Consider the following 24,496-nt stretch of genomic DNA (forward strand, 5'->3'; position numbering starts at 1 on the left):
TCAATGGCTAGAATAAAGGGGTTAGGAAATATCTATTTTCTTCACTTGAATTGTTGGTGAGGGGCAAGTTAATGAGATTTTCAACTATAAAATATTATACATAATGGCCCTTTTCCAGATCTGTGATTTTATTATTTTGTATCCTGATTTTATTATTTTGTACTGTATCCTCTCTGGCTGATCTTATTTTATTCATTGTTTTACTGTTACTTATTATTCATGTTGTATTAGCATCTGGAAACTGTGGAAGCTAAAGGTTACTGTTAAGATTTTTCATTACTTCAGTACTGATTTTAATTGGTAAGACTGCCTTACGTCTGGAGTCCATACATTTGTTCATCCTCCTCAACAGAAACTCATCTTTGGTAGAAAGCTGACCGTTTTGCCAGCCAGTAGTTAGTCTGTTAATTGAAAATTAATTGAAAACCAAATGTTTAGTAAAAAACTAAATGTACTAATGAAAATGTAATTTGGCATTTAATGTAACTTCAAACAAACAAACAAAAAATCCCTCAACCATTAAGTCTTATTGTTTATTTTAATGTTTATCTAATGAATTATCAATTTTTTTAAATTAAATTGATGATAATGTAGAATTTTCATTTAAGACTTGTGAATTCATTCATGGGAATGTGAGTTAAGCTACGTAGCATTTAAAACCTTGATTTAAATTGTGTAAAAAAAGATGACAGTAATGGTTGAGGAACAGAAGAGGAATTGACTCCCAACTTCATGTATATTTAAGACTAGCAATATCAGGGCATTCGGGGTTGAGGTTGGTTATGATTTAACCTCTGGTGTAAAATCCCAACATGCAAATGATTCCCACTCAAATATTAATAGAGTTTTATGCTTTTTTTTTTTATTAGTAGATCTTAGTTAGCTTCACTTCTAGATGATTTGAGTACATGAAGGCTTGATTTTTGAAAACTGAAATTATTTTTTTTTTTTTAATTATAACAAGCAGAATGATGAGGCGAAACTAAAATGGGCTGTTACTTTTCATACTTTCACTTGTTGCAGTGGTACAAATAACTTGAAAGGCTCAAATGTCAGAGAGGAAAAAGTGTAATTATAATATATTTGTTCAAAATATCAAATGTATGCTTTTGTTAAAAGATCTGAAATACATATAACTTTGAGTAGACAGTATGTAAAGATATTATAAAGATCTTTTATTTTCTTATAGAACAATAAAGTCAGACGTTTTGCATTTGAGCTCAAGATGCAAGACAAGAGTAGTTACCTTTTAGCTGCAGATAGTGAACTTGAAATGGAAGAATGGATAAACACTCTGAACAAAATCCTTCAGCTTAACTTTGAGGCTGCAATGCAAGAAAAAAGAAATGGAGAGTCTCATGAAGGTAAGCAGGGTTTCTAGCAATGCTAATACAGTTATGTGACAACGTCTGCATAATACATTTGGAAAGAAAGGCTTTACTGTGGCTGAATTTTTTTGTTTTCTTTGGTTATAAAAATTATAGGCCTTTTCACTGTCTGTTTGAACTGATGAGAATTTTGGCCTTTTGGCATTAAAATAGCACTGTTCTGCATTGATTCCAATTGAGTTAAGTCCAAAATAGAATAATGAGACGGATCAGAAATCTAGAAAAATAGAACCCACAATGAAAAATCAGGACCAAGGCAGTTTAAGGAAAAGAAAAACTTAGGAGGGACTTGTTCTGAAATATGTAAAATGCTGCTGAAAATGGAATAATCTGTTCTGTGGTCACTGTAGGTAGAATAAGAAATTGTGGTTGCAGTGAGGGACTTAAATTTAGATGTAATTCCCTTGACCTCAAATATTTCCCACAAGTACTGAAATAGATTGCTTGGGTGTTGAATCTTTTCTGTTGGTCCCCTTTAAGAATAGGTAAGGCAGATATCCCTAAGGAATGTGATGTAGTTATAGTTGGTAGTTTGGTGACAAGAGGAGAGTCTAGATGCATTTTTTCCCCCCTTGAGAGTGGATGGGGAGGGCAGCTGGTATGAGACCAAGTGTATGCATATCCAGAAGAACCTGGAAGAGATTACAGAAGGTTGTTCTGCTTACAAGTAGCACAATATACCAAAAAGGATCATTAGAGTTTAAAATGAGATATCACGGTCTTTGGTGAAGATTGCTGGAATTTAACATGATGTTTGCAACAAAAGCAAATTTGAAAAAGAGAAGCCTATAGCTCTGTGAAAGACGTTTTAGTCAATGGTCCCCAATTGACCTTAGAACTGTAAGATGCTTATAGCTAACTGAATGGTTGCTTTGTAAATCCAGTAACTGTTGGAGAGTAGAGCTGGGAACCTAATGAACAGAGTGAAAGTGTTTTGAAATCAAGTCACAGTGCATAGTGGAAAGACTAATGTAAATTTGTGCATTGAGTATCCCCTTTCCCCATACAGATATCAAAATTAATATTAAAGCTATTTTCTAGGTAAGATTAGAAATAACTGCTACTTTACCTATATATGTAACTGGTTACATCCTCCAAGAAGTCACTGCATTGAAATGAAATTATGGAGTCATCCACAATCTGTTTATATTAACAATTGTCATTTTTGAGGAGGTAGGAGTTAAAAAAAACAACAAAACAAAACCAAAAAAAACCCAGAAATATTTTTGCTACAGAGTCTTGCGAGTAGTTTGGTTTTTTGTTTGTTTGGAGTTTTTAAATTTTTTTTTTTAATGTGATTTTATAATTTCAGATGATGAACAAAGCAAAATGGAAAGCTCATCAAGTAGTTTTGATAACTACTATCCTGAAATTGCCAAGGTAATACATATTGTAAATGCCAACTCAGGATATAAAGTTAGCTAACTTATGTTTATAAGTTAGCCATGTGAACTTTCAGTAAAGGTGAGGTACTGGCTTCTAGCTTCCAGTCAGTTTGTGGTGCTTTGAAAGCTTAGAAACTCTTTCATGAATAGATGTGGTTATTGAGCTGCTTCATATTCTGCTTTTGGAAGCAAACTAGCTACTGTCTTAAAGTTGCTTATATAAATCTTGACATGCTGTTTAAAAGCAACATGTTTTATTATTTTATTAGTTTATTGTATTTTGCATATTTTCTATTGTTCTATTGCATGCAGGTAAGTGCTAAAGTATTTCTGTAGAAATCTAGTTACACTGAAGTTTTATTTTTATAGTTAGGAGTTTAGAGGAGCTTAATACCAGTGATGATGTGAATGTATTTTAAGGTGCTTGTGTTTGTAATGAGTTGGCAAGTTCAGGGGTGCTTCCTGTATTGCCATAGTTCTTGCTTTACAATTTTGTTTTTACAGAAGTGTGGTAGAAATAGAAAAAAGAATAAAATAAAATAGAAATAAATAGAAAATAACAGTAACTCTTCCTCAGCCCATTTGGAGACTTTATTTCAGTTAAATCAGTGACTTGTGTGTTGCAATAAGTTTTGTGAGTTCTCCAAGGGAGAAATTTTTGTTAAATCACCTAAGGCCTGCAGCTGGTGACCTTTTTCTATTGAAGCTGCAGAATCCAAACTCCTTCCTGTGACTTCCTTACTCTTTTTTCTGTGTGGCACAACCTGCATTCTTGAAACTTTTCTGCTTGACCATGCTCTGGAATGCTCTCCCCTTCTGTCTGACCTAGTAACTACTCCTGAAGGGAGTGCAGCTTATAAACTGGGAACAAGCAGTAGAACAAATTCTATCTATTACAATAGCTAACATATCAAAAGATCCTGTCAGAATACCTTAACAGGCTTTTAGCATCCAAATTGGTTGGCCGACTTAATTCTTTCTGTTGCTGCTTTGTAATCAAGTTAGCACAAGTACATAGAAAGCTATTATGTGATAATCTCACTCCAGCTATGGCTGTATTTGGAAATTAATTTGGATTGTGGTGCATACAATCGAGTTTTCTTTGGAAGACCTGTAAGCATCAAATAGCAGACTTACAGGAGGCTATGAAAATTTATTTCAGAAACAAATATAAAATTAGATGCTCTTATTGTATGGAAGATTTTTCTTTCTTTATAGTCAGAGTTATTGGAATGCTTAGGTTCCATACAACTTCCAGAGTAGATTTTTATTCAGGGCTGCAGCACCTCCATATAGTTTTAGTACTAAAAATGCTGCTTCCTGTTTCTGTAACCTTCTGATTGGAAGCATGCAGCTCTTTAAGCCTAGGTATATTTCTAGTGTGTTATTTTTCTCAGCTCTTTAAGCACTGGCTTTTTTTATTCCATGGTTATAACCCATTTAAATTTCTGTTTCCTTCAAAATAAGGCTTTTAGTTTTCCCATTCTGGTTCATCTTTACTAAATACTACTTTTCAAAATAATTTGCTCTAATGTGTTTTTCTAACCTTTTTTCCCTGAGGAGAAGTACAGGGAAAAATCTGCCCATTTGCATTAGTACACTGTTTGTGCCTTAACTTGATTACTTTACATAAATGCTGTTTATTTTGAGGATTTTTTCATCCTCTATTCTTTCATGCATTGTCTTTTCAGCTGTTATTTGGGTTTGGCTTTGGTTCTTTTTTCCCCAGTGGAAGACTTACAAGGCATTGAGCCTTCTTTTAGAAGAGTTTATAGTTGCTCCATTATTTTTGTTGGTTCGAGGAGGAGATTTTCACAATAACTGACCTAATATCCTTATGAGGAAAGAGAAATTCCTTCAGGGGTGATTGTAGAGCACCTGACAATAGGGCAAACCCCAGTCTTCCTAGGAAAGATTTAACCCTTGTGAGTACATCTCCAAGCCTTTGTTTTTCTATCAACAGCTGTTAGTTTATGTTACAAAGTAAGAAAGATGGTATTGTGCACTTCAGTGCACAGATGTGTACATATACATCTCTGCCCTGCATACTTTATGTTCCTTTTACCTGTAACTTAGGTACCAAGAGTGAATGTAGGGGTTTTGTTTTGTTTTGGTTTTTGTTTTTTAATCTTCAGAGAAAACAAATTAGACCTCTACCTTAAATAACTATGTGACTGTCATGATCAGAGTGCCCAAATACCTCCTTAACCATTATGGGTCCCAGTATTCCTTGAGGTAGGAAAACATTGTCCCTGTTGTACAGATGAGGAAATGGAATTAGAGAGTCACTGCTGTGCCATAGACTGGGTCGATGACTACATACACATTCAGTTCCTGACTTCTGACTCACTGCCCCGATCCGTCATTCAAAAATGCATATTTTTATCTTGTCTCAACTTTAGTGCACAAAACACCAAAGAATCTAAAACTATTCAAGATGCTGTAGCTGCAAGTTTCCATCTTGCTGCTATGACTAGATCATCTTCCTCTTCAGTTCTTGCCACTGACTTTTCCCTTTCCAAACAGACATGCAACTTTCTTGCCATCTTTACACTTCTTCACAGTTTAGTCCTGTATTTCTCAATCATACCGGCTGTTGAGCAAGCAAAGTCTGCCAATACTCTACTGATATCGAGTGTCTGGGTCGTGTCTTTCACAGCAACTCTTGTCTTTTCTCCTGTGTGTGTTGAAGATAATGAAGGAAAGTAAATTAAATCCATTAGAGCACCTATACTCAAAATCACGCCTCAGAAGTTCCTCTTCTGTAATGCGTCCTTTAGTCAAATTCTTTTCTTTATTAGAATTATCAACCTAAAATAGGATTTTGAGATCTTAGAGCTGATGTTTTGGGGGGGGTTTTTTGTTGTTTTTTTTTTTCTTCTTCTTGAGATGTAGTAGAAGGTTCTTCAACCTCCAGCAAAGCAGATGTAGACAGTAGATCACTTGCAGCTGGTGGTCAGTGGTGAGCATTTTGGGTTGGTAACTTCTTTTAACCTGTACAGGCTGATCCAAAAATATACACCTGTCTGTAATGTAATACTTGGTATCCCTGTTTAGCCAGCTACTACTTTGGGAATGGCAACTCTCCTACGTGGGTAATTTTGGCACGTGCATATGTCCATTTTTCATGTCGTCTGACTTTAAAAATCATAGAATACTCTTTAAATAATCCCTTTTTTTGAAAAAGTAGACTATGTATACCATCAGTTTTCACATTCTATTTTGTTCCACTTTACTTTTGGTTTACTGTTAGTAGGTAGGTATCCACAAATCCCAGGCAGGATCAGTATACAGTGTACTCTGCAAAGTGACTTTTAAGAGTGAAGGTTTTATCTTTTGGAAATTTTGGGGGTTCTTCTATCTACCCATAGGAAAACCACTTCTTTGGCAGTAGAGCTCAAGGAAAGAAAAAGCGGGGGGGGGAACCCCACCCCCAAAAAGGCAAGAAAAAGAAAAAAGAAAATGAGCTCTGATGGTGTTTCTTAATTTAGGTAGCCTGTTGTTTCCTGAGCAAACTTATGGTCTCGGGATAGCTCTGAACTTTAACCTACATCCATGCTTTTTTTTTTTTTTTTTTTTTTTAATAAAATAGTGTTATGAAAGTTATTTATTGTTTAAGGAGGCTACACTGGAGTACACTTCACATGAGCTTGAAGGTTACATGTTGCTGATGTACGTTTTTGTGTTTTGAGGCCTGGAAAAGCCTTTAGAGGAGACTAGCCTTCTCTCACTTTTTACTTGGACATGACGGAGCAATTTGAACTAAGGAGTTGCAAAGCTCAGTTAGGTAGAGAAGAGTGCATGAATTAAAAACATGTAAAGCTCTGAACATCACAGAAAAAGGAATGAAATTGAAAACCACTTTAATAGTGTCATACTAAGACTTTTTTTCTTATTTTGAACAGAGCACCAGAGAAGCAGAAATCAAATTGAAAAGTGAAAGCAGAGTTAAACTTTTTGCCTTGGATCCAGATGCACAGGTTAGACTTTACGAGGAAGCATGTTATTTTTCTTTTATGTTGATCCTTTTGAGATTAGAAACAACTAACCTTAATTTTCCTTTCTCTCTTTAAAGAAACTTGACTTTTCTGGTATTGAACCAGAAGTGAAGCCATTTGAAGAGAAATTTGGAAAAAAAATTCTTGTGAAGTGTAATGATTTATCTTTTAATTTGCAAAGCTGTGTTGCGGAAAATGAAGAAGGACCAACGACAAATGTAAATAATTCGTCTAATTTTTTTCTGTTAATCTTGTAATGACTGTCTTAATGTTTTGTTGGCACTATTCTTAATGGCAGGAATTCCTTGCTGTGATTGAGAAACTTATATTTTGGGGTTTTTTCTACTCCTTTAAATCAAAATCGGAGCTGAAATCCTACAAAAAGTAACTTTGTTTCTGATCTTTTTGTTGTGTTGTAGAAAGTGGAATTTTTCTTTTCCTGTCTTTTACGCTTTATCAGTAATATCTAGAGTGATGTCTGTGTGTGTTTATAAAAATGTAACTCATCATCCTTTCATACACATCCTTCTGTTAATATAGATGCCAGCAATGATACTTGATTCTTTTTTTAAATGTCTAGGTAGAACCTTTCTTTGTCACATTATCACTATTTGATGTTAAAAACAACCGGAAGATTTCAGCAGACTTCCATGTTGATTTGAACCATGCCTCAGTAAGGCACATGATACCCAATGCATCTCAACAAATGACAAATGGCAGTGGTGATAGCTTACACAGAATTCAAGACATTCATGAAACTGTGTTACAATATCCAAAGCAGGTAAGAACTAGTAACTTAAAGAATTAGTAGGATTTTGGAGAGAAGTAGGGAGTTTTCCTACATGCTTTCTATTATGTGCTGTAAAACGTATGTGCATTTTCCTTTAATATTTATCTCCTGTTTTATTTCTAGGGAATATTCTCAGTCACATGTCCTCATACTGACATTTTCCTCGTGGCTAGAATAGAAAAAGTATTACAGGGAAGTATTACACATTGTGCTGAACCATATATGAAAAGTTCAGATTCTTCAAAGGTATGTTATCTTCTTCTGTGGCATGGAAAAGTGCTGAAGCAAGACAGGTTGATTTCAAATTAAGAAATTATCAATCGAAATCTTAGTTCTTTTATAGGAAATTCAGATAACTGGATTATTTGATTTAGTAAGTTGTAGTTATTACTAGTAGCTTATTAATTGAAACGTTAAAGTCTATTATTGGGAAACATTCATTTAGCTTTTTATAATCATGATATCTGTAATTTTTATAATGGCTATAAATAAACTGATTTGACAAAAGAGTATTAGACTTCAATGTGAAAGTTGAGTTCAAAATTATTGAACAATGAAATATTAAATATAGGTCAGAAATTAACTGTATGTCTCTCTTAGTTAATGCATCTTATTTACTGTATCATTGTTGTTGACTTTTCCTTTGTCTCGCTTTTTGGCGACCATAGTTTACTGTAACTTTATCTGCACTCTTGCTGTTTTTTTCTTCAGAAGATTGAGATCATTTAAGCCTCTGTTTTTATGTATAAAATGCTGTGCAGATTTGATAGAACTCCAAATCACTTCTGGAAATAAACCACTGAAACATCTTAAGTTCGCGGGAGTGTAGGATGACATAATGTTTTAAAGTTTTCTGAAACATATCTACAAGAAGCTTTGCCAGTTGCTGTTTCTTGTTTGTCGCTGAAGAGATAGTTTTAATTTTATTCATTTACAGATGTGCTTGAATGATTAGACTAGGATGCTAGGACAAAAGATTTTTTTGTAAGCGATGTCAGCTACTGTTGATATTCTGTTTTTCGGCTAGTGAAAGGGAAGAAGGAAGGGTTAACTTTCGGTCTCTGCAGAGGAACAGTGTTCTTTCCTGCTGATTTAATGCTGGCTAAGCTACATGTTAAAAAACTGTATTTTTCACTTGGTCTTAATATAGATCAGACTACTGATTTGCTTTTCCAGGAATACTTGAGATTTTTTTTTCAGCTATCGTTGGCAAAAGCAGCTTTGTATTTTAGGAGTCTAGTTTCAAAGTGTATGCTGACTGTTACTGAGTTAAAACAAACCTGAACTGAGTAACTGATTTTGCTGGTCTTGGGCCGAAGCCACATGGGAAGGTTAAGTAAGCCCAAGTGTTCCCAAATTTGATGCCAAGTGCTAGACTTGGGTTGCCCTGTGCTGCAGGAGTAGCCAATAGGAACATTCATGGTTCTATTAACTTATGCTGTGCATTTCTGGTATTCATTTGCTTATAATTTTATACAACTGAACACTTAGTTTGAATTTTTTTCTGTTCTTGTTCTCTGGGATTATGCTGAAACAAAACAGAACAGTACCAGCTATATAGGCCTCCATGTGTGTCAGTGCAATGAGCGAGTTGTAGTTCCTGCAGAATACTACCCTGGACAGGAAAAAGGGAAAATGGAAGCAGCAAATTCTACAGCCAAGAGATCACTTTTTCTCCCCTTAAAACATTGAATGCAGTGAATTAATGATGATACTTATCAAGGTTCAATGCTTCTGAGTGCAGTTTCCCCATTTTTTTTACACACTAAGAGAAACAGCTCTTCATATTGTCAGCAGCATAGATCAGGGATAATATTCACACAGGTTTACTCTGGGATTTTTGCCCCTGGCAAATAATTTTGCTCTGTGTAGGCACAGAGGAGAAGCTGGTTTCTCGAAAAGAGAAGCCCACTGCTCTGTCAGGAGCTTCTGCTTTAGCTGAAGTGGTTCAGCTCTGTGTTGAACATCTCAAACTAGTGGGTTTCTAGCTCTGATTGTTAAACATGTTGGTTCTATATAATGGAATTGTTTATTCACTTAAAACTTAACAAAAACAAAATTTAAAGTTTTAATGAAAACAATGTTGCAATGTCCATACATAGGATTGCCCATGTGATCTTCATATAACTCCTCCCCATCTTCTGTGTGTATTTGTAATACAAGTATTGCAGAGTATCTTACTATTTACTCTGCAGGAATGTGTTCTGGTACAGGGTGTGGGGGGGGATGTTTTTATCTGGAGTCACAATTTTGTCTTAAAAACCAGTTGAATTTTGCTCTAGCTTGTGTATGAGTTTTGTAATAATAATAATAATTTTTTTTTTCTTGCTTAATTAAATATGTATTATCACGAGTGTAGATGGGTCTGTGTTTTCATCCATGCTGTGAAATCAGCAGGCCCTGCTTAACCTGAAATGAGTTGTTAAGAGGTATTTTCATTTGTCTTTCACTTGCATGCTTAGGATTAATCTTCTAAAGAAAATTTTCCAATTCATATCAGTGTCAATATGTAGTTTTGGTTTTTTTTCTTGTGTAGTAATGGTGCAAAAAATGCAGCTTTTAAAACCTGGTTATTTCTTATGTCCGTTGCAGGTTGCACAGAAAGTTTTGAAGAATGCTAAGCAGGCATGTCAGAGATTAGGTCAATATAGAATGCCTTTTGCCTGGGCAGCTAGGTAAGGACAGATCTTTGTCAATCTGTCTTTTTTCCTAACTTGAACATTATTTTCTGCATCTCGCTTCTTGTAAAACTTAATGTGCTATTTACGTTATTTCTTGTTTTACTTTCAATTAACCGAAGATTTCCAACAAACTTACATTTCAGTTTTGTAGTAGGAAAAAAGTTATAAACATTCATTGTATTGTTATTCAAACCATTGAATATTGCCAACTGTTTTCTATTGTCTGTATTTTTTTATTTTACTAAGAATGAAATGGTTCACACTTGATTTGTTAGACTGAGCTATGCTAAAACTTACCTACAATGACAAGAGTATTAAATGCTTAATATGAAGGATGGTACAGTATTTTCTAATTTGTAGTAAAGAAATTTCCTGAAGTGAATTCCAACACTTTCATAAACTCAGCTGAAGGCAAGATTTTGACTTTCAGAACGCTGTTTAAAGATGCCTCAGGAACCCTGGACAAAAATGCAAGATTTTCTCCTCTCTTCAGACAAGACAGTAATAAACTTTCAAATGAAGACATGCTGAAATTGTTAGCAGATTTCAGGAAGTAAGTCTAATTTCTCCACTTTAAAAACCAAAACCAAAACAACCACACCCCAACCCCCACCCTCCTGGTCCCATCACTTTTGTTATGGTCTTGAACTGGAGCATCTAATCTTTTGATGTATGTATTTATATGTTTTTCACTTCAAATAGAGAAGTTGTATAAACATAATCAAGGCCCTCATACAAACTGCAGATCTTTGCTTTGCAGTGTTTGGGGACTACAAGCAGGACTGAAGTATTATGCCATGTCTAATGTGCAGTAAGCATCATATTTTGAAGTAGCTCTGTGTTAGGAGTTATGCTTGCACAATACACTCTTCTGGTTATCAAAGGAAAACAAGTATGAGCATAAATCAGATGTTCACTGACTTTGGACAGAGAGTGCTAGCTCTCAGGGAAAGGGATTCAAGGCATTAGCCAGTCCACCTTCCTTGGGAGTGCATGTGGCTCAGGATGCCTAAATAACAGAACATCGGTCATCCTTTATAACAAAGTATTCCTAAAGACTGCATCAGTTTGTGTGCAAGGCTTCATCTCCTACTGACAGATGACCCTATTAATAAACTAGTTTGAATCCCCTTTCTTATTAAATAGGATGTAAAATAATAGAGCAATCTTTGCTGCTTTGCAAAGGCATTTCTGCTTCTGTTATGGTACAGTTAGCTGAAATTGTATTAATCTGAACAATCACTAATTGCAAAAGGCTTGGGCTATAGTTTCTTTATTTTATTCTTGATACTAAATCTGATAAGGGAATGAGGTTTGTGATAGATACTTTAATTCCAATTTAGCAAGCTGCTTAAAGTTTCATTGAAGTTTACATAGCATGGAAATTGCTGTATACTGATACTCCTTGCCATAAACAATGTTATTGAAACTGAAACTAATATAGTAAATTAGCCTGCCACATCACTTTACTTTGTGAATTAAGGAAATGCTTTTGGTTATTTCAGAATTGTGTACAGTATTTCACAGGAATTTTATAAAGAAAGAGATTGTAATGTCTAAGGCTTAACTTTTGGAATTTGAATTCAGACTCCATCCAGAAAAAGTTGTTTGCTTCACAGCATGGAGTTGCATTTTGGGAAAATTTTGCATCCCCTTCCTCTGCAATAATTTCGAAGAGTCATGCTGCTGACTGTCCTTACTAATAAAGGGTTCTGCACTGGTGTTTTAACATAGAAAATGCTCCTTCAAATCATATTTCTGAATTAGCTACATTTATAACATCTAAGAAATATCATAGTAGGCTAGTTAATTGTAAATATTTTGCAGGGTAAGTTATTACTCTAGAAGAAGGAAGAGGGAGGAAAAAAATTACTGAGTAGAAGATGCATTTTGTTAACTTACTGATTGCTTTCCCCCTTTGCTCTTCCCCCAAGTTTACCCAATTACCATAAATGCTTATCACTGGCCATTGAGATTTAAAAAGCTTACTTAATAGGTCCCCTCTTTGCTGCAAATGATAGTGAGTTATTACATGGCAAACAAAACTTATCTTTAACAAAGGTTTTCATTTTGATTTAAAGAAAACCATCATGCTTTTTCTTAATCTTTTCCACGCTTGTGAATAAAGCCTTACTTTTTTTTGAGAATTTAAAGGGGAAGTAAACTGTGAATCTAGGCAAAAAGCAAGAGCAGATCAGTCATCCACCCATAAACCACCTTTCCTCTCATACTCCTATTTCAGGATATTACTTTTGCCTCTGTTTCCTATTATCTCTTTTCTCTGGCATCTGATAGTTTTGCATTTAGCCTGACTTTGAGGTTTTTTTCCTTCCTATAGACCTGAAAAGATGGCCAAACTTCCTGTTATTTTAGGAAATCTGGATGTTACAATTGATAATGTGTCACCAGATTTTCCAAGTAAGTACTAATAAACACTGTTAAATGGACATTCAGGCTTTTTTCTCTTCAGTTCTTTATTTTTTTTTAAATGTATTTTCAGATTATGTTAACTCATCATACATTCCCATGAAACAGTTTGAAAACAGTACCAAGACACTAATAACGTTTGAAGTAGAGGAGTTTGTCCCCTGTATACCAAAACACACTCAGCCTTTCACCATCTACAACAATCATCTTTATGTTTATCCAAAGCACTTGAAATATGACAGTCAAAAGTCTTTTGCAAAGGTGAGTACAGGAATACTATACATTCTTCTTTCTCAGGTGTAGTTAAGATTGTTTACATATTATATTTCTGTGATGATCCTTATGATTAAGTGTTCGGGTTTTTGTTTTTAAATACTTCTTTAGGCTAGAAATATTGCAGTATGCATTGAGTTCAAGGATTCTGATGAAGAGGATTCTTTGCCTTTAAAGGTTAGTCTTTTGATTTTTGCAACTAATAAAAGAAAATAGTGAACAGTTAGCTAAGTAATATAGTAGTACTTGACAAATTTGTCTAGTTTGGGATGGCAGCTTTCTGTTCTCCTTTTGCATTTGGCATAAGATTAATTTCTAGATGACTTGCTTGGTTTTGATATAAAAGATTACTAAAGAACCCTCTGAGAATTTCATTTCTTTATATCAGCAAAAATTCCAAAAATAAACTTGTTGCAAACAACGGTGGCTTATGCCTACTCCACAGGAGGAATTTTTTAAGTTAAAACATTAAAGCTTTAGATCACCTGCAGAGCCAAGCTCTGTGTTTGTTTATGAGCTACCACAGTGTATAAGAGATGCCTGGAAGCAAAGAAGTAGAAAAGTGTATAGGAATTGTGAGGTGAAATCACAGTGTCAGCTCTACTGCACAGTGAACGAACTACAGATCATGTGATCCCTTGTCTGTGCAAAGGAACCAAGTTAAACACAAGTTAAAATATTTCAAAGTCTAGGTGAAACAGATTCTATGCTGAGAGTGAAAGAGGATCACAGGAGGTTTTTTTGTTCTTTTTTTTTTGTTTTGTTTTGTTGTTTTTTTTTTGTTTGTTTTTGTTTTTTTCTTAGTGTATCTATGGTAGGCCAGGTGGACCAGTATTTACTAGAAGTGCATTTGCTGCTGTTCTGCATCACCACCAAAATCCAGAGTTTTATGATGAGGTAAGCTACCTTTCTGAGGTAACTTTTACTGGTTTAAGTATTACATAAATTTCAAAAATACAAGAAAATATTTGAGGATTTCAAAGTTCTTGATAATTATTTCAGTTAAATCAGACCCCCCCCCCCCCCCCCCCTTTTCACAGTAAGTAAATTTTGGTAAGTTTTGTGTGTGTGATTCTTGATCTTGCTTCAAATAACGTGTAACCTGGAATTGCTTAAGTGTGCAGCCAGTAAGGCATGTCACTGCTCTAGCTGAAGACTTCTACAAAGATTGTGATTCTTTGCCTTTCAGATTAAAATAGAATTGCCCACTCAGTTACATGAAAAGCACCATTTGTTGTTCACCTTCTACCATGTCAGCTGTGATAATTCAAGCAAAGGGAGTACAAAGAAGAAAGATGTTGTTGAAACACAAGGTTTGTACGCTAAAGCTTTACTTTCAGTAACTACTGGGGAGATTTTATGAAGTATGCTTATCTGGTAACCTGTGATTTTTGTGATCCATATAATGCTTTCTAATTGCATTATACTGACTGGAAGATTTCATGAAGCATTTGAATTTAAATGTTTCAAATGTTGTTTTAGAATGTCTATCAAATGTATGGGTTTTTTTCAAACTCAGTGATGATTTATTTGCCTCTCTATTTCTAATCGTTTGAGTTCAAATCATTTGGCCCTTACAGTAACATTTTTCTGGTTTATGAATTGCATATCAGAAGTGTACAGTAAGACTTTTGTAAGGGTTTATGTAAAGATTCATAACATATTTAAAATTACTTGCCTTTCATGTTCCGTAGTTGGGTATTCTTGGCTTCCTCTAATAAAAGATGGAAGAGTGGTGACCAATGAGCAACACATCCCAGTGTCAGCAAATCTTCCATCAGGCTATCTTAGTTATCAAGAAGTGGGTGTTGGAAAGGTATGTTATATAAAATTGCTCTAATCTTTCAAAAACAGCTGTGGAGAGAAGGTTTGGTTTTATCAACTGGGGAATTACGATTTAAGTAATTTTCTAGTAATTTTTTTCCTTTATAGTCGAAATGGAGTGCTTTGCAAAAACCCAAACAGAAATGGGAGACAAAACTTATGACTAAATTCTGACTTTTACAAGAATTCGAATCAACCTGCCCTAATAAGTTTTTTGTTTAAATTGTTAAATACTTATTTCTGTTATTATTTAGCTGATGCACTTAGGAAATGTTTAAGTTTTATTTTTTGTACTAATAATTAACTAGAAGTTACAGTAATTTTTAAATATATTAAACTATTTTGAGTTTATGAAGATATGCAAATAATCTGAAGTCCTTTACTAAATTTTTTTTAGCATTTCATGCTGTCTCCTTTCAGTAAGTCCTTTATTCCTGAAAAAGTCTTACTCTCACATCTTGATTTTTGTGATCTTTATACTTCACTAGTAAAATTTATGGTTGTATTTTTCAAAGCAGAAAGCTTGCAAAATTATAATAATAAAAATGATACCGAGGAGGATACAAAATGTAAAATGTGATAGGGGATTTGACTAAGAGAATGAAATGCAGAGACAAAATTGACTCATTTTGGAGGAAGAGGACTAAAATCAACAGCAAGAGGTGCTGCTCTCCTCCTATTCTACCACCTTTTTTAAACTCTGCTGTAAGCTTTCCAACCATCGTCTCCTTTACATCTTTCATCTTTCCACATTGTAGGTGTATTCTTTATGCCTCTGCTGTTTGTCTCTGCTCATGCCCATGGGTAGAAGGTTAGGACCAATATGACCAGTTGTAGATCTAGCAATAAAATCTCTCCTAACTGGTTGTCAGGGTATACAGCTGAGCGTTCCCATTCTCAGTTCTTTGGAAATGGGATGGGAAGGAAGCACTGGCTGCTACCTATCAGTGACCTATGTTAAGTTTTACACTGTGTTAGTATCTGTAGAAGTTCTTGTGTTATTTTTCTCAGAAAACTAGTAGATATTTCTCTCTAGTCAGATGTTTCTTTGCAGAGTTGTAGGGGAAACATGAAATCTGTGACTTTAGAAAAGCAATTTTGTTAGCCACTGAGGAAACTACTGTGGGGCTTTAAAAAAAAATTTTAAGCTTCATAAATGCTTTTGGTAATACTGCCTGCATAATTTTCCTTTTTTTATGACTTTACTCATTACACACATTTCTTCAACCTGATTTTTTTGTTTTGTTTTTTTTTTTTTTTTTGTTTTGTTTTTTTTTAAACTGTTGTTTGTGGTACTATAAATAAATTGTTTTACTCTAGTATACCGCTACCTTATTTTACTTTTCCTCTGCATGTGTGTGTGCAGCATTCTGGTCCTGAAATTAAATGGGTAGATGGAGGCAAACAACTCTTAAAAATATCCACTCATCTGGTGTCAACTGTGTATACGCAGGTGAGTTATAATACAAATTAAACTAGAGAAAGTTTTAGGAATAATGTGTGTTTCTTATATGTGTATACAATATTTGGGAAGATTCTTAAACTCAGTATGCTGATCTCTTACTTTTTTGTCTCTTGGACACTCTGCACGGTATCTCTCCTTTCACATCAGCTGTGAAAAATAGCAGATCTTAAATGGAAGCTACTCAAAATGTGAGCCTTTTGTCTATCATTGTCATCCATTCCAATCTGAAATTTCCTGTTAGATGAGAGGTCATAGTTGTCTGAAAGCTATTTACTGGCAAGTCTACAAAGAAATGAGTCTTGTTATAGCTGCTCATAAAAAACATGTTATGATTGGTTGGGATACCTAACATTAAGTATGCTATTTTCTGTGTGTTGGTTTGAAGCAAATATAGGCAGTGTTTTGTATAATGGGTATTCAAAAATAACTGGAAATTTCTTATGTGTGTTAAAAAAAATAAACCAATGTTTCATGTAGACTCAATTAGTCTTTGGAGTACTGCCCTTCAGTTATTTTTTAAAATTGAATCTGTGGACACATGTATGAATTTCTGTATATAAATATTTTTAACGTGTTCTGTTTCAGATTGTGGATAGTAATGTTAGATATTGTTTGACTTGTTCTTTTTGTCTTTGACAGGACCAGCACTTGCATAATTTTTTTCAGTACTGTCAGAAAACAGAGTCTGGAGCTCGTGCACTAGGAACTGATCTTGTAAAATATCTTAAGGTATAAAATGGCAGTGAATAACAGATTATATTATTTATTTATACTTTTTGCAAAACCTAGGCACTTCAGACATTTTCTAGGTCTCATTAATGGGATATGCAGTATAAAAAGAACAAAAATGTACTTCCTGCCCTAGATAAATTTACAATTGCAATATAAGAGGAAACCATGAGGAAATAATGAGGTGGTATTGGTGATAATTTCAAAACACTAATGACTTAATTTGTCAAAATAATCAAATTGAACTGCAGGTGGGAATGGTAAGGAATAATGACTCTTGATTTTTCTAAAATTTTGCTTGGGAGGTCCTCATTATTATTGATCTAATACTGTAAAAGAACTGTAGACATAGAGTGCATGGTTTCCACAGCAATTTTGTCTTAACCAAGTAGGCCAGATTTTTAATATGAAGACCAAAATTCAGTCACCTTAAAATCTATGTAAGGTATCACAAGTAACTCCTGATTTTCTTAGACACAACAGAGTTTGTTGTAATTGAATACCATCAATTAATAAAACTGGACTGTCTACTCAAGGCATTCAAGTAAGAACTTAACTACTGAATGTGGCACACTTCTGAACTGGACTTGTGTTGTGACCTTGCATGTCAAAACCATGGCTCTGCATCATCATCCTTGCCCCAAGACTTCTGTGATCAACTTTGGTACAAAACAGGACACAGTACATTAGCAGCAGGAAGATGGAATAAGTCTATTTGGAAATAGTTTTTTAATATTACCATTTTTTACTGACAGACCTGTTTCTCAGTCTTCTATTTGTGCTTATCATTCTGAAATTTTGCAATCCCAAAATGTGCTGCAAATTATATGGCAAAAATACAACCCCTTAGATTGGATTCTGGCCATGGTATCTTTGCATCAAAAGGGTAAGGCAAAGAACAAATAGTCTTGTAGCTGAACTTCATCATCCCCTGTGGTTACTTAGAATGGGTCACTAGAGATGCCTCTCACTCGGGTTTCTGCTACTGACATTCTTGTTTTGATATGTCATTTCTCTGTGTTTCTCACTTAAAGTATGTCTTTTGAGTTCTTGATAATTTTCAATCTGGAACCATTCTTATTTCCACTGCATTCTGCAGCAGTAATTGTACCAAATAGTCCCCAGCTAGATGGCACTAACACTGAGCCTGGTAGTGTTGCAGCTTTAGAAGTCAGCACTCTGCAGTATCAAGAGGCCCTACTGGAGTTAGAGACAGCTTATGTGCAGAATCCCTCCCTGATACCACACTTGCAAATCCTCTGTCATCGTGCCACTTTTCAAAATACAGTCTTTCTAACTGTGTATATGTGGTTTGTGCCCTGAAGAAATCTCTCCAATAGAGACAGAAGAGGAGAACCACCACTGCTTCAGTGTGTTTCATCTTGCCTTGAGGCCAAGGGGATTGTTCCATCTTTCCCCAAGTAATCCTTCTGGGACATTGTGGTCCTGCTGTCTGAGATTTCTGTTTGAAGAAGGGAACCTCTTTACCTCTCACTTCCTACTGTTCGTACTTTTCTGGCAAGGGATTTAACTTTATTGGTGTTCAATTTCCTCCCGAGTTCTATCAAAATACAAACAAAGGAATCATACAGATTTCTAGAAGTCCTAGTCGTTTGTTCTCGTTGGTGGAGCTTTGCCTTCTTCTCCTCTCGTGGTTTTGAGATCAGTTGGGACACTGAACCTTTATCATTGCACTTAACCTCTCGTTTTTTTTTTCTCTCCATATAATAAAGATTATATGTTCTGAGTATCTGTCATCATGAACTAGAGGTCTTAGAGTCTGACCTGTGGCTCATTGAAGCTCTTTAAAATTGTCAGTGTCATTTCCATCACTTTTTTTCAAGGGGTGTAGCCTTCCTGCTACTTGAGGTGCCAGAGAAAATGGCAGATGTTTTCTGATAGGAAGAAGGGAAGAATTGTTGCCCATTCTGGACCTCAGGGGATTGAATGTCTTTATTGATAAGTTCAGGTGAAAAAACAGAATTTGCTCTTTCTGGTGCTGTAATATAAAGCAGTTGGTCTGGGAAACAATCATATGTTACATGAAAAGAACCATTATTACTGAAATCTCTGCATATGTGACAAGACACTACTATTAAAAAATCAGTTTTCATACCATGGGGAGCCTCTTTACCAAGGTTCTGGCAGCAGCGACTGCTCGTGTTATGAGGAATGGAATGACCCTATACTTTGTGGGCAATTGGTTGGTTCTTACCTCGGGAACTGATGTTGTCAACAACCCTCAGTCAGTTTCTGACCTCTTTGATTCATCGGGATTCACAGTACTTTGAGAAATCTCACTATTTAAGTTTACCAGAGCTCTACTTGAATCTGATAAAATCAAAATATCTTCCAGGGACTAGCATGGTAATTTCAGATTTATCTTGCTACCCACTGACTGTCAAAAATGGCAACTGGCTGGAATCAAAGGCTTGATTCTCTTCTTGATATTCACAATTCTTGTTAGTCTGGTAGAACAAAGTGGCCATCAGATATTAAAGTATCATTTTAGGGAAAGCTCAAAAGAACACTTCCTCAGATCACTCCAAAATCGCATCGGGTAGTTCAGTCGTAGATGATCACATATACTGTGATATATTTGGGTATCTTATTCCTTTGCTTAAACACTTAATTTATTTGTATTTATATTAATTCCAGATTAGCAAAATCTTTAGGTTCAGTGACAAGACCATGTCTTGCCAAAATCCCTGGGACAGAATAATGCAACTGCAGAGTCTCTTTATAACTCTTGCTTGTCATCAAACACCAGAACACTCTCACCACACAGTATGAACATGTTCCACACCACAAGATTAACACATCATATTGACTTTATTGTGTCGCTTTGTGGTAACAGAAAACAAATGCTATCTTCTGTGCCAGCTACAAATTATGGCTATTCTCAATTCCATTGGGCCAAATTCCTGTCTAACTGGGCCTCACAGGGACCCAAATTCTTTTTACTTCTGTGTATTGAGAGCTTGCCTTCTGTGTGTCAGCCTGTGCCTACCTGTGCCAGACTTGGCCAGCCTGAGTGCTAAATGTTCTTCAAAGATGAATGTTTCAGTTCACTAGTGACAGTTCCCTGCAGGTAATATCTATGCTATAATGGCAATGACACATTTAAATCCTTAGGATTTACTTCTCTCCATGAAGTCAGTGTGCTACTGGCAGAGTAGCTTGGGTCACCAAACCTGACAAGCATTCTCCCTTCTTTCTGCTTTTGTCCTTCCTAACAGGATTTTGTGTAAGCACCATCTGACACTTCTAATTACAGATTTTCTGAGACTCACCTGATTCAAGATGTTTGTATGCTCTCCTTCATGTTTCATGAGCCCAAACATCACTTAGCATCTCATAAGTTGAGCTATCTGCTTTTAGTTACCTCGATTGCTGCCTGAGAGATCAAAGGGCACAGCTACTTCTGGCAGTGTAAGTGTAATTGAATACTCAAAGGCATCAGAAGCTGGGTTATGAGTCCACTGCAGAGTCCTACTTAAAACAGCACTTGTAGACATTTTTTTTTTAAATCTTGGACAAGTGTTAGCTGACGTTCCATTTGCATGTTTACCCGATGCTCTGATAGTCAAGGTTTATAGAAAAGATTCTGTAGTGTATGATTCCTGTTTCCAAGAAAAATCACAGATCACGTAAAAAGGAAGGCTGTTTTGAGATTTGAATAGTGTGAACGTGCATACAGGCAAACATTCAAAGACAAGACAGCTACTTAGCACTGAACAGAAATGTTTGAAATGTGTTGTCTGTATGAATGTTCAGCAAATACACTCTTCTTTTTGTCAAACTCCCTTTAACTCCAGGGAATTTTGTGGCATAAAACAATGTAGGATGAAATGCCATACACTGCCTTTTATGTCAGGGTGGTTATGTTTATAATGTCTTTTGCATGTGATGGAATGCAAAGGCATATCATGAAGAAGTTGAATGGTTAGTAATTCACTGTATCTGGTTTCCAGCATTAGGTAGTTAGGGATTTTAGGTCATTCTGGTTTTTAACATATTAGTTTATTGTTTTGCAGTAAGTAGTATAACAAGTATTGCACTTATCACAGGTAAGCAATATGTATGTTTTTGTGGAACTATGCTAAATGTCTGCATTGGTGGATGAAATAGCAAAGTATACCAGGGTGTCAGTGTCAGCTTGCTGTGGTGTACACAGGTAGTCTTTTCATTGAAACATTACCTAGTATGCATTTCAATGGAAATGTACAAATAACTACTTCTAAAATGCCTTTAATAAAACCTAATTTTTATCCCTAACTCACCTTTATGTAGAAAATATTTACCAAATATTTATGTTGAAAACTATTCTCAGTTGCTTTCTGTGTAGTATTTCAAGTAATTAATACCAAATAGTGCAAGCAGTGTGTATTTTTGGAAGAAGATTAGCAGTAAATTTTATTGTTTCAGAACTTGTGATTTAAATGCCATTGTTTCAAGGGAGTTGACAGTATTACTGCTTTCTTTTAGAGCCTTCATGCTATGGAAGGCCATGTGATGATAGCTTTCCTGCCAACTGTTCTAAACCAGTTGTTTAGAGTTCTCACTAGAGCAACTCAAGAGGAAGTTGCAGTCAATGTGACAAGGTAAAGAAGTTTAAGTGCTTCATAGAATTTAAGTGATGGCTGGGTTATCACATAAATCTGTAGCTTTTTTGTAGGCTTACTTGGTTTCTGACTTCTGTTTAGGGTTATTATCCATATTGTTGCTCAGTGTCATGAAGAAGGCTTGGATAGCTACCTGAGATCTTATGTCAAGGTAGGTAAAACTAAATTAAATGTTTCCTTTTTTTATTTCTCTAAAAAGAGTTTATTTAAATTTAATTGCATCTGTTTAATTTCAATTGTTTCATACTGCATCATACTTTCATATTATATTCTGGTTTTCCTCCTCAAGTATGCCTATAAAGCTGAACCCTATGTTGCTTCCGAATATAAGACAGTACATGAAGAACTGACAAAGTCCATGACAACAATTTTAAAGCCATCTGCTGACTTTCTTACAAGCAACAAGCTGCTTAAGGTATATATGGAACTATACTTTTTACTGTATGTTCTTACCTGGTCATAACTGAAGAATAGGAACTAATTGTATTGAAATAGTTGTTGAATGCATGTGGCAATTTTACAGAACATTTTCTTTTCTCTGCAGTATTCGTGGTTTTTTTTTGAAGTTCTGATAAAATCAATGGCTCAGCATTTGATAGAAAACTCTAAAGTGAAGGTATGTCAACTCTTTTAAAAAAAAGTTATCCTAAAGAGAATTTGTATAGTCTTTTCTTTCTCCATTCACGTATTTTTGTTGCATGTTAGAAGAAAAAGGTTTATGTATACATGGTTATGATTTATATATAAAATTTATATATATTAAAATTTATATATAACTTTATTTGTAATAAAGGGAGGGAAGGAGCAAAACAGCAGGAGAAATCAGTTGAAATATTAGATAGAAAAAAACTACAGGGCTAGATTCAACATTACTATAGAAGAATAGAACCACCTTAAAATCCATAGAGTAGAGCGGTCTGTGTAAATCATCAGACTCTGTAGTAAGATTTCTTAATACTTATGGTACAATGAAGCTGGAAGCAATAGATAACACTGTGGACTTTTGTCGAGGTCTAACCCCAGCCAGTGGCTCAGCCCTACGCAGCTGCTCGCTCACTGCCCCTTGCAGTGGGATGGGGGAGAGAATCAGAAGGGTAAAAGTGAGAAAACTTGTGGGCTGAGATAAAGACAGTTTAAGAGGTAAAGCAAAAGCTGCGTGCACAAGCAAAGCAAAACAGGAATTAATTCACCACTTCCCGTGGGCAGGCAGGTGTTCAGCCATCTCCAGGAAAGCAGGGCTTCATCACAGGTAACCGTTACTTGGGAAGACAAACAGCATCACTCCAAACGTCCGTTCCCCCGTCCCTGCACCTTCTTCCCCCAGCTTTATATGCTGAGCATGCTGTCATACTCTATGGGATATCCCTTGGGTCAGTTGGGGTCAGCTGTCCCAGCTGTGTCCCCTCCCAACTCTTTGTGCCCCCCCAGTCTCCTCACTGGTGGGGTGGGCTGAGAAGCAGAAAAGGCCTTGACTCTGTGTAAGCCCTGCTCAGCAACAGCTAAAACATCCCTGTGTTATCAGCACTGTTTCCGGCATAAATCCAAAACACAGCCCCATACCAGCTGCTATGAAGAAAATTAACTCTATCCCAGCCCAAACCAGCACAACTTTGATGCAAGTACTACCCAAAAATATGTGGGCTTTTTCCAGAGCAGTACTGTAGCTGTGATATATATAGTGTGAAGAAGGCAAGTTTTTATCAATAACTTCTTAAACTATCTAGGGAAGTGTGACAACTACCATTAGTTTAGGAGTTCTTAGAATGCAGATATATGCACAAAGGGTTTGCTTTGCATGTAGTGCAGTGCATCCATTTGCATTTAAGATGTCAAACTCCTTGCTTGTTTGAATTAACCAGTTGTTTGGGAATTCCTCAAAATTTCTAGCAAAAAGAAAAGACTTACAACTTTTTCTACTACTAATTAATAGAAATACTGTTAATTCAAACCAAAGCAATAAAAATATTCATAGGGACTTTTTTCTCTTTTTCACTTTTTTTCCTGTTTCATAGTATGTGTTCAAAATAATTCAGGATCTTTAAACAAAAATTTCCATTATTGATTTGATGTTTCTCAAAGGAGTTTGTGCTTCTGTTCACCCTGTGAATGGCGTATTTCTTATTTCACTCCACTATTTCAAGCTTATTATAATCCATTAAATTAATTGCATTAATTTAATTAATCAATTCAACTGACATGAAAGTGGAATTTTAAAAAGCAGAAAAAACTGCTTCTTATTTAAAGCCAAAAATTTCCTAGATGCTTCTGGAATTGAATTAAAATTTTATAATTTAAAAATTATTTTGCAGTATTCAGGTGTGTGAGGATACAGTTTTTCTAGTTACAGAACGTGGTGCATCTGGGCAAGCTTTTCAAAACATGGTGTGTGTCAAACTTGAATAGCTTGAGGAAGTTTTCTGTTGGATTTGGTAGGTGATACTCTGAAAAACAACACCATGCTGTTTTTGCTTGGCTAAACAAAGTTTATATAATTTTTCCTGATTTTAACAAACCTACAGAAGTCCTCACAAGTTTGGAAACAGCATATTGGTTTAAAAAAAAACTTCAAAGAAACCACTAACTTGCTGTCATGCAAACCCATTTCCTTATTTTAATTATAACTTCCTTACAATAGGGATTACAATTTTAAATTGAGATCAGATGGTGGTTAAAATAAGTACAGTAGAATATCATCTTTTTTAAAGCAGGATTCTGTGTAAACAAATAAAAAACAAAGGCAATTTACTTTTCAGAATGACTCCGCCAGTGTCCATCATTTTAGTATCTTCTCTCATATAATCTGCATCTCTTGTATAGTGTGGTTTGCTACCATTGATGAGCATTCACATTACTACTAGTTCCTGATTTTTTTAATAAATTTTGTTGTTGTTATTATTTCTTTCCTCCAGAA

The 24,496-nt window shown here is 35.3% G+C and overlaps 1 protein-coding gene across 9 annotated transcripts in view; it reads left to right on the plus strand.

The window, feature by feature from the left end:
• DOCK9 (dedicator of cytokinesis 9) overlaps positions 1-24,496 on the plus strand; it is a 134,248-nt gene that overhangs the window by 56,722 nt on the left and 53,030 nt on the right. For all 9 annotated transcript variants that reach the window (XM_075045930.1, XM_075045933.1, XM_075045936.1 and 6 more), the window contains exons 8-27: positions 1,190-1,364; positions 2,701-2,768; positions 6,679-6,753; positions 6,849-6,989; positions 7,352-7,552; positions 7,685-7,807; positions 10,154-10,236; positions 10,673-10,795; positions 12,581-12,660; positions 12,743-12,930; positions 13,054-13,119; positions 13,747-13,839; positions 14,132-14,255; positions 14,637-14,758; positions 16,133-16,219; positions 16,871-16,960; positions 21,449-21,564; positions 21,667-21,736; positions 21,875-22,000; positions 22,130-22,201. In XM_075045930.1, coding sequence (XP_074902031.1) covers positions 1,190-1,364; positions 2,701-2,768; positions 6,679-6,753; positions 6,849-6,989; positions 7,352-7,552; positions 7,685-7,807; positions 10,154-10,236; positions 10,673-10,795; positions 12,581-12,660; positions 12,743-12,930; positions 13,054-13,119; positions 13,747-13,839; positions 14,132-14,255; positions 14,637-14,758; positions 16,133-16,219; positions 16,871-16,960; positions 21,449-21,564; positions 21,667-21,736; positions 21,875-22,000; positions 22,130-22,201 — 2,223 coding nt within the window. The remainder of the gene's footprint in view (positions 1-1,189; positions 1,365-2,700; positions 2,769-6,678; positions 6,754-6,848; positions 6,990-7,351; positions 7,553-7,684; positions 7,808-10,153; positions 10,237-10,672; positions 10,796-12,580; positions 12,661-12,742; positions 12,931-13,053; positions 13,120-13,746; positions 13,840-14,131; positions 14,256-14,636; positions 14,759-16,132; positions 16,220-16,870; positions 16,961-21,448; positions 21,565-21,666; positions 21,737-21,874; positions 22,001-22,129; positions 22,202-24,496) is intronic.

This window comes from Buteo buteo, chromosome 14, assembly GCF_964188355.1.
Source record: "Buteo buteo chromosome 14, bButBut1.hap1.1, whole genome shotgun sequence".
In the NCBI taxonomy this organism is placed as follows: Eukaryota; Metazoa; Chordata; class Aves; order Accipitriformes; family Accipitridae; genus Buteo; species Buteo buteo.